This window comes from Meleagris gallopavo, chromosome 17, assembly GCF_000146605.3.
Source record: "Meleagris gallopavo isolate NT-WF06-2002-E0010 breed Aviagen turkey brand Nicholas breeding stock chromosome 17, Turkey_5.1, whole genome shotgun sequence".
In the NCBI taxonomy this organism is placed as follows: Eukaryota; Metazoa; Chordata; class Aves; order Galliformes; family Phasianidae; genus Meleagris; species Meleagris gallopavo.
This window is the reverse complement of record NC_015027.2, coordinates 8936699-8946793: the sequence shown is the minus strand read 5'-3', so window position 1 is coordinate 8946793 and position 10095 is coordinate 8936699. Positions and strand designations below refer to the sequence as shown.

The 10095-nt window shown below is 53.3% G+C and overlaps 1 protein-coding gene across 3 annotated transcripts; it reads left to right on the top strand.

Annotated features, from left to right (window-relative positions):
• Positions 1-9620, top strand: TPST2 (tyrosylprotein sulfotransferase 2). Of its 3 annotated transcripts, none has more exons than XM_019621119.1 (7): positions 1-16; positions 2816-2883; positions 4655-5570; positions 6421-6619; positions 7623-7673; positions 8532-8575; positions 9172-9620. In XM_019621119.1, exons 3-6 carry the CDS (start codon positions 4735-4737, stop codon positions 8559-8561), a joined length of 1116 nt encoding a protein of 371 aa, XP_019476664.1. In that variant the 5' UTR covers positions 1-16; positions 2816-2883; positions 4655-4734; the 3' UTR covers positions 8562-8575; positions 9172-9620. The 3 variants fall into 3 exon arrangements, with proteins under 3 accessions (XP_019476664.1, XP_019476665.1, XP_003211046.1); XM_019621120.2 differs by lacking the exon at positions 1-16 and adding an exon at positions 72-142; XM_003210998.4 differs by lacking the exon at positions 1-16 and having other exon boundaries at positions 191-2883.
• Positions 9621-10095: the final 475 nt, after the last annotated feature.

The following is a 10095-nucleotide window of genomic DNA, read 5'->3' as shown; positions in this document are numbered from 1 at the left end:
GCAGCGACAGCCGCAGGTGGGAGCGGGGACGGACGGTGCGGGGCGCGCCGTGCACAGCGCGCGCAGTGAGCGGTGTGCGCGGGGCGGTGCGTGGCGCTCAGCGCGCGGTGCGCAGTGTATGGCACTCGGTGCGGGCTGCACGGTGAGCGGTGTGCACGGGGTGATGCGGGGGCACGCGGTGCGGGATGCTCAGTGCATAGAGCGCGGTGCACGGTGCTCAGTGCAGGGTGCACGGGGTGGTGCCAGGCGCACGGCGCACGGTGCTCAGTGCGGGGTGTTCAGTATATGGCACTCGGGGAGCAGCGTGAACGAGGTGGTGGTGCAGGGCGCTCAGTACATGGTGCTCGGTGCAGGACGCTCAGTGCACGGCATTCAGCACAGGATGCTCAGTGCAGGCTGCTTAGTGCAGGATGCTCAGTGAGCAGTGTGCACAAGGCGGTGGTGCAGGGTGCTCACTGCAGGGCGCTCAGTGCACGCAGTGCTGCAGTGTGCACAAGGCAGTGCATGATTCTCAGTGCAGGGCACTCCATGTAGGTTTTTGCTCCCTGCCCAGAGGCACGCTGCTCTGCCTCTGCTTTCCCCCAGGGCACTCTTAGGGTGCCCTGCTCTCACCCTCCCATCCCTGTGCATTGCAGACAGCAGGCTGCTGTGTGCACATCCCAGGAGATTGGAGCATCTGCCAAAGAACTCATCTGTATGAGTGAGCTCCCATGCCCTGATGCTTTATGGTGCCACCGCCATGCCCTGAGCCTGTGCTCAGCAGTGCCTTTGGGGCAGGAATATCTCTAGTGTTGCATCACTGGGAAATAAAATATTTTTATTATGTTTCTTAAGCAAATTTGAGGTTTTGGGGTTTCTCTTGCAGAAACAACCTTTACTTTGCAAAGCCATGATCTTTGTGCATGCGGGAATGGAGCTCGTTAACACTTATGCTTTGGCATGCGGATTTGAAAATACTGTTTTGAAGATGGGGAGTGTTTTTTCTAGCAGTACCTTTGATGTTTTTTTTCTCCCTGTTGCATGGCACGCTCTGACCACCCACGCTCGTGGTGAGTCTTTTGTTCTGCTCCATTTGTGCATAGGCACGCAGAGGGCTGCCACTAGGACATGGGAACAGAGGCAAAAGGGTAGCATATAGCACATCAGGGCCTTTCCTCCTCCCTGGCCAAGCTGGCTGCAGGTTGCTGGGGTTGGTGCTGCCTTTCAGTAGCTCTGCCACAACCGCAGCGTTGCTTGGTCTATTTGGGGATTTTCAAAGGCCCTCGTGACCCACAAGTAGTCTGAAATCCATGTGTTTGTACCAGGGTTGGCTTCTGGTTCCTGTTACTGTGTCTGGCTTTGTGGCCCACAGCACATCTTTAGTTTGAATCAGCAAAAAATGCTCTGCTCTGCGTGGTGCTGTTCTTGTCACGTGGGGACCTGAAAGTGACTGTTTGTGTTTTCCTGTGAATGCCATTGGTGCCCTTGAGCAGAACAGTTTTGTGCATGTGGGCCCTGCCCTACACCTGGCTCCCTGCACCCTGCCAGCAATCCTCCTGCAGTGCTGACCTGGGGCTGCACCCCTGGGTGCTGCTGCGTGCTGCTGGGTGCTGCCAGGTACTGCAACCCCAAGTGCTGCAGGATAAGCGTTGCTGCTGTAGAAAGGTGCACATGAGATCCATTGGCGTGGTTCTTGCTGACCACAGTTATTGCTGTTCCTCCATGAAGATGCTCACATTTCCTCATCCCTCATTAAGCCCAAGGATCTGAGCTAAAACTTTCCATGCCACACCTCTGTCATTTCAGGAATTCACTAGTATCTATTTCTGGGAATGGTGTAAAGCAAAATTAATTTAGGATCACATCATGCTTCTTACTGGTTCTGTCGCTTGTTTGCAATAGTTTGCAATGCTTCTCTGCTTTGAAGAATGGGCCAGAGGCAGTTCTGTGTTGCAGACTGGGTGCTGCCTGTGTCCAGACACTGCTGTGACCAGGCGATGGCACAGCACAGCCCTGTGCTGCAGCAGGAAGGAAGTCTGCAACTCTGTATGTGTGTGTGCATGTGTGTGTGTGTGTGTGTGTGCACAATGTGTTTGTGAGGGTGAGAGCTGGAGGAGTTTCCGGAGCAGGGCAGCTGTTAAACCACTGCAGCACAGAGCTCTGAGATGTGTGTGGGTGCTGCCCAGCGCCCTGCAGCCTTGTGCAGGGTAGATCTTGCGGCTGAAGGAAAGGAGCAGGAAGTGTTGTGGGGATGAAAGGCGATGCATGTGCTGCAGATGAGCTCTGTTCCATTGCAGCATTGGTGCTGGGTGGAGTTTCCCTCTGGTTTCCCATTAGTGCTGATGCAGAGGGGCTGTGTGACGTCTGGTTGGGCAGGAAAGGAGGAGGATCTGGGGTGGCTGGAATAACAATTAGTGTCTGTACTTGAAATGTTCTCAAAAACATCCTCCAGGGCTGGGACAGTGCCATGCATGCAAGAACAGCACTGTGCACACAGGGACACAGCTGTGGCCTCACCGGGACGCTGGCAGGAGCCCTGCAGTGAGCGTGGTGCCTGGGTTGCTCCATGCATGCAGGATTGCTTAATGCAGTGCAGAGCTGAGCTGCTGGGTGCTGGCAGTTCAGGGTTCAATGCTGTGGCTGCATGGAAGTGGTAACTGTTGTGACAGTGGGTGCTTGCAGCACTGGAGCTGGATTTTGCCCCCGAACCAGCACCAGGAGGATCTCAGCCACGTGCTTCGACATTGCTGTGGGGCTGAGCTTTGCCCCACCAGCTGGGTGGGGGCTGCCTGTGATCAGCGAACAAATCAACCCAGTGATTTTTCTTCCCCGCTAGGTGTTCTCACGGCCATCTGCATCTCAGCACGAAGCTTGGCTGGCAGCACCATGAGCTGCAAGGGGCAGGTAAGGCATGCCTGGAGCTCCCAGCACCTGGTTCCCCCGTGGCACCCGGAGTCCACTGATGGATGTTTCATCCATCTGTCCACACTTTGCTGGTGCTCTGTTAATACTGCACTTCCCCAGCTTGCAGCCCTGTCGTTATGGAGGTCCTGTCAGCACGTAAATACGGAAGGCACTCTGCCTGCAGGAACTTTGGTGTCCTTGTTTGTCACCGCCGTGTTGTCACTTCCCCACCAACCTCTCTCCTTCCTGCTCGGCTGCAGTGGTTCCAATTGCCCTGACGTGCTGAGCGCTCTGACTGCGCCGTGCTGCAATGGGTCTGCGTGGCCGTTAGCAATTATTTTTAGGGTGAACATTTGAATACATTTACATGAGTGAGACAGATGGAGATGGAAGGGCGGAGCGGACAGCACTCATCTTTTTAATGGGCTTGATTTGGGGCTGGACAAACGCCAGGGTGCTGTTTGTTGTTCCGTGTGACGTCTGGTCTAAACAGATAGATCAGCAGTTGACTTCTTGGCTCATACACAGCATGTGGACGTGCATTTGAAACCGTTGGACCCTGGTGGGATGACAGAGCAGCTGGTCGGGGAGTTAGCCATGGGGCTGTGCGCTGCAGGGAGAGTGCTGGTGGCCGTGTCACCTTGGGGTGGGACAGGCCCTGGCATGGGCTGGTAATGGGGAGGGCTGTACGCCGTGGGGCTGGCACCGGGCAGGCCCTGCTGGCTGCTCCCCACTTGAAGGCGCTTGGCTAAATGAGCTCTTTGATGAAAAGAGTGGAGAGGAAAAGGAGCTTTTCTGAAGCAGTTCTTTGATTGTCAGTGAAATAAAGCGCACGGACATCTCGTTCTTTCCACTCACTCGAGCCCTGTAATCACAAAGAACTTGAAATCCCGCTGTGACCCTGGGGTAGGATTGCCAAACCTGCACTCACAAACCCAGGGGGAAGGGGAGGAGGGGTGGGAGCAGTGCCAGCTCTCCTGGGAGCCGTGCAGGCAGCAGCACAGCACTGCGCAACAGCACTTCTGCAGCCGTGTCCTGCAAGCAGACACTGCCTCAGTGCTGGGGGGGCTTCATCTAAGGTCAGGCCGGGGGAGAAAGGTGTTAAACACAACACACGTTGCTATTATTGATGTGTTACCCTTTGAATTTCTCAGCTTGTTTCATTCTAGTGGGTAATTGCTTCTTTCTGACTTAGGCCTTGAGAAGTGCGTGAGCTGCTTTTGTTTTCTGTTTATTTCGGTTTCCACCTTCCCCTATGGCGGCATATGTAAAGCTAAAGAAAATGTGGGAGGGAGGCAGGTGGTTGGCAGGAGGGGAGGAGGGCAGTGTGCCGAGCGGAGGAGCTGCCCTGGGAGGCTGGGGTTCATCCAGGATGGAGCAAACCCCAAAGACTCCTTGCTGAGTGAAAAGAAAGCTGATTTTTTTTTTTCTCCTGGGCTAATACACACTCGATCCAAAGGAGTAAATGGAAGAAGGTGAAATCGCATGGTGCAGTGACTGAGTGAGCAGGACCCCTCCTCTCCAAAATCTCCACCGAGCTTTGCTCCGGCCACAAACCTGAGATTCTGGGGACAGAAACAGCCAAGAACTAATCTCTTTGGGTGTGCTCTGAGGCGGGCTTTAATTACATTCTGGGCAGAAGGCACCTAGCCTGAAATCTGCTGATAGGTAGAAGGGATGACGACAGCCCGGCACGGTGTGGGCGTCTGCAGGAGCTGCTGGGGCCAGGCTGCAGGCGGCCCTGCTCACAGAGCTGCTCTCTCTCTTGCAGATGCCCGCTGGGTTGAACGCTCTCTGGCTGAAAACTGAAGCGTGGTGACGCGGCGTGCAGTCCTTGCACAGCAGGACAGGATGCGGGTCACCATGCGGCGGGTGCTGCTGGCGGTGGGCTCGGTGGTGGCCCTGATGGTGACGCTGCACCTCGGCCAGCAGGTCCTGGAGTGCCAGCAGGTGCTGAGCAAGAGGAGGCACAGGCTGATGAGACCCGAGAATGAAGAGCTGGTCATGGTGGACTCCAACCACGTGGAGTACCGTTACAGCAAGGAGATGCCCCTCATCTTCATCGGCGGTGTCCCCCGCAGCGGCACCACGCTGATGAGGGCCATGCTGGATGCCCACCCAGAGGTGCGCTGCGGGGAGGAGACCCGCATCATCCCCCGCGTGCTGGCCATGCGGCAGGCCTGGTCCAAGTCGGGGCGAGAGAAGATGCGGCTGGACGAGGCCGGGGTGACGGACCAGGTGTTGGATGCTGCCATGCAGGCCTTTATCCTGGAGGTGATCGCCAAGCACGGCGAGCCGGCCAGGTATCTGTGCAACAAGGACCCGTTCACCTTGAAGTCCTCTGTCTACCTGTCCAGGCTGTTTCCCAATTCCAAGTTCCTCCTGATGGTTCGAGACGGCCGTGCTTCGGTCCACTCCATGATCACAAGGAAGGTGACAATCGCAGGCTTTGACCTGAACAGCTACCGGGACTGCCTGACCAAGTGGAACAAGGCCATCGAGGTGATGTACTCCCAGTGCCTGGAGATCGGGCGCTCTCGCTGCCTGCCCGTCTACTACGAGCAGCTGGTGCTGCACCCCGAGCAGTCCATGCATGCCATCATGAAGTTCCTGGGTATCTCCTGGAGTGACACCGTGCTGCACCATGAGGAGCTCATAGGGAAGCCTGGCGGAGTGTCTCTTTCCAAGTGAGTGCGTGCTGGGGGGTAGGAGTTCCTTGCTTGTGTCAGTGGGTGCTTTTCAGAGGTAGAAGTAGCAGCACACTCAGCTTTACTGCAGTTGGTTTTGTGTTTCTGAGTAAATGAGGGCTTGAATATTAGCATATGGTATATGCAATAGAGCAGCCTGACAAGCAGGAAGTAAGTGACTCTTATTTCATCTCTCTTGGTAGTGCAGAAGTGGCTTGGATCCTTAATTTGAAAAGAACTGCTTGCTCAGAAACGTGAGCTCTTTAATGCTGCTTTTCTCCACCCATCCTCAGATCTTCTTTCTGCAATTTTGCTGCTGATGAATCACTTTCAGAGGTGGGCAGTAATCCCTGCCAAAGTTGGTGCTGGTGTTGCAGAATAAAAGGAGTGCTTTTTCCCATGGAGACACACCTGAGCACTTCCTCTTGGCAGTCTGTTTTAGTGCTCCAGGAGGTGCTTGGCTTCTCCCACCTTCTCCTGGTTTTCCCATGCTGTTTCTTCTCTGAGAGATGCTTAGGACCGACCGACTTAGCAAAATGTAGTCAGTTGTGACTGGTAGCAGCCACCCTAGTACAGGATGGATCCCAGTGCAGTGTCCCTGCAGTCACACAGAGACCAGGGCTGCAGGGACCTCACACAGCAGCAGCACCGCCGTGCCCTGGCAGCGCTCCCTGCATGCACAGAGGGTATGGAGCAGCGTGTGTGCTATGTGCTTGTCTCAGGCACTGATAGGAAAATGTTCAGGTGGCAGCTAGGCTAGCTGAAGACACTTCTATCTGAGCCCAGTGTATTTGTGAAACCAGATGACAGCAACTTGTTTTGCTTTTTTCTTTGATTTTTTTTTTTCCAGGATAGAAAGATCAACGGACCAGGTTATCAAGCCAGTGAACATGGAGGCATTATCTAAATGGATTGGACACATTCCGGGGGATGTACTGCAGGACATGGCCCACATAGCACCCATGCTTGCCAGGCTTGGCTACGACCCGTATGCCAATCCACCCAACTACGGCCACCCAGATCCACTTGTTGTCAACAACACGCACAGGGTGGGTGTCACAGCCATCCCCAGAGCAGGAGGGGCTGTGGCCAGGGTCAGAAAGAAGCAGCAGGGAAACAAAAGCTCTCTTCCTTCTGGGAAACTGTGAACGATGGGTGTTCAGTTCCACTGAGATGATTTCCAAACAGTTTCGTGCAGTAGTTTGAGTCTGGTGTGGCTCAGATTGATTCTGCTCCCTGTGATTTTGTGGCGGTGTTCGTTTCTTCTGTTGTGGCAGATACTGACCTGTCCCTCCCTCCCTGACCAGCCCCATTCTTGAACCCAGACATGGGAGTTACTGGTTGTGATGTTATCTGGTTGCAAAGTTGTTGGCACTAGAAACTCCAGTCTGACCTCAGGAAAATCTTAGGCAGTGCTGAGTCTGTGTGCTGCTCACCAGCCACTCCCGCAGTCCCACAAGGGATGTGACTGGATGCTTGTAATGCATATGGGCAAAACCAGAAGAATTTTTTTTTTTTTTAGAATATTGACTCAAATGTCTGAAGCTGCAGAGCCACAGGCAGCAGTTACTAGACAGAGAGAATTTTTCATGCTTTGGGATGAACCAGTTCTCCCCGAACTGAGGTCGGATTCCTTGTATGCAGTCCCTGTGACAGTGCCCTTGGACACGGTGTCCTTTGCCACACTTCTGGGAGCAGAAAATGCTGTTTCCTGTTGTCTGTGCAGAGTGGAGAGCTGCAGCACAAACCTGGCAGGTCAGAGGAGCTCCCCTGGAGCTGGTCACGGTCTGAGCGCTCTGGGCTCTTGCAGTTCTTCCTTGTTGTCTCTGCTTGCTGAGTCATTTCAGGACACAGATGATTTGGGTGAACAGTCACTAAGAGAGAGACCTCCTGCTGTTGACCCAGTATCCCAGCATGAGCTAGAACAGCTGCTCCTCGGGTCTCTGCTGGCTCATGTATCCTGGAACATATGGTGCAGTTAACAATGTGCACTTGCTGATGTTCGTACAGTCACTGTCCAAGAAGGGATCACTACTTTTCTTTTCTCCATAGGTTTTAAAGGGGGATTATAAAACGCCAGCCAACTTGAAAGGCCATCTGCAGGTAAGAATTTGATGTCATCTCTGAGTGCTTTGCCCTGTGTGGTTATTCACAGAATCACAGAATCATTTGGAAAGGGACCTTTAAAGGCCATCTGCTCCCACTCCCCTGCAGTGAACGTGGACAACACAGCTCCATCAGTGCTCAGGGCCCTGTCCCCTGACCTTGGGTGTCCCCAGGGATGGGGCATCCACCACATCTCCTGGGCACCTGGCCCCCTGCTCCCTCTTATCAACACTTGCAGGCTGTTTAGGAGAGGGTGGCTTACCTGATTCAGATTACAGACAGATTTTGCCCACAGTTCTAATACTTGTGATTGTCCTCAGGTGTCAAAAATACGCTTTGTGTCTCCCTTCCTAAAGAGTAGTGTTTGAAAGCAAGGGATTTCCATCTCTTACAGCACAGAGCAGTCAAACAGCCGTCATTTATACAGACTTAAATGTTATTTTATTGACTCTTCAGATAGGGCCACCTGCCTGAATAAGAGATGCAGTAGATTAGCATTGATTATCAGCAATGTTTTGATCAAAAGTGTCTGGTTTTACCTGTTCAACATGCACTGCCAGCATGTGAAAACATGCATAGCAAATCCCAGAATGAGGAAGCGAGGCTGCTAGTGCAGCAAGCACACATATGTATTCCCTGCAAGAGGTGTCATTTGCAGTTCCTGAGTAGCTGACACTGCACATGAGGTAGGGAAGTGAGAGACTCGTGGCTCAGTCTCTTGGCTGCCTGTTCTCTGCTGTTGTACCACTTTCTGTCCTGACCATTTCCCTTTTTTCCTGCTTCCGCGAACACACTGGGAATACTTTGAATTGCAGGTGACTTAAAACTGATCCTTCTATTTCTTGGTTATTTTAGGTGACTCAGAACACGTCATCTTCTCACTAATTAATGATTTCCAGGTAAAACCTTGTACTTTAATTTGGGACTCACACAAATCTGCCTGGCATTGCTATAGGATTAGCATTTTGCTTGTATAATTTCCTGTGCTTGTGGATTGCCCCATAATGAGGCACACTCATAATGTGAATGATCTCCTTCACAGTTGCTTTAGATTTTCAGAGCAATACTGTTACGTGAGACGATTTGTCAAATCTCTTTTTTTTCTGAGCTCTGGAAACAGGATTACTTCAGCAGAATCACAGAATGTGGCAGAATCACAGCCACTTGGGGGTGTTATTACTGGGTGTGGAGGGGGCAGGGGGGGGACGTGTATGTGTGCTGAGTCCTGGCAGCTGCAGGGATTGTGCCCTGTGTGCATTGCAGAAGGGGGATGGTCGTGTTTGCTGCCAGCTTGGAAAAACAAAATTGCTCTCCTTGACTTCTGCAGCAGCAGCTGTTAGAGTGTCAAAGGCTTCGAGTACGAACAGGTGCTGTTGCCCATCACGCAAGAGTTGGAGCTCAATATCCAACCATTGCTGTATCTCAGTGGCTTTAAAGTTGCTGGCATGTGGCTGTTGGGACTGCCTGACTGCCCAGACTGTTTTTTCCCTTGCAGGCTGCTGCGAACGGCCCTGGGTGGCCCCACAAAAGAAGAGTTTGCAGTTGCATCGGTGGAGATCTGTTATCCAAGCATATTGCTTGCTAATATTGCCAAAATGACTGCCATGCGAGGAATGTATTTGCATTTATTTGCAAAGGCCAAACGTCGTACACTTCGATACCACTCGTCTCCCTTTGCTGGATGCTCCGTGGTGAAAAATCTGTGGACGTGAAGATCGACTGAACCTTCAAAGTGCATTGGAAAGAGATTTTCTATTCAATTCCCGGAGAACATTTTAGAGCCGTATTTCAGTGTCTCGTAATGCTGTTCCTTAACGTGCAGATCAGAATAGGTGTCATAACCGTGTAGAGCATTTGTTGTACAGGTGACAATCCGGGACTCCTTCAATCACTTGTCATTGACAGATTCTATTTAAGAATTAATATATGAGGTCATTCGTTTCACTCCTGGCTGCACTTATTCGTTTCCCACGCCTAGAGCAGTGCTTTAACGCCGCAGCCCCTCCCCCTGCCGCCCCTCGTGTGCCGCGGAGGGCTCCGCCGCCCGAAGCGCCGCTCCCCGGCAGGGGGCGCTAGCGGAGCCGTTCCTTCTAGCCAGCGTCTCTATGGTTAGGGGGAGGGGCTGAAGCGGCGTATGTGTAGTCACCGGAAGTTGCAAGGTTCGCTTCCGGGCCGCCGCGGAGCGGTAGTAGCGGTAGGTTGGAGCGGGGCGTGCGGCGCTCGGAGGTGCCATGTCGATGTCTCACCTGTACGGCACGGACGGGGAGGATGGCGTGGAGATGGAGAGCTTCGAGGTGTCGGACTGGGACCTTCAGAACGAGTTCAACCCGCACCGGCATCGGCACCGGCAGACCAAGGAGGAGGCCACTTACGGCGTGTGGGCCGAGCGCGACTCGGACGAGGAGCGGCCCAGCTTCGG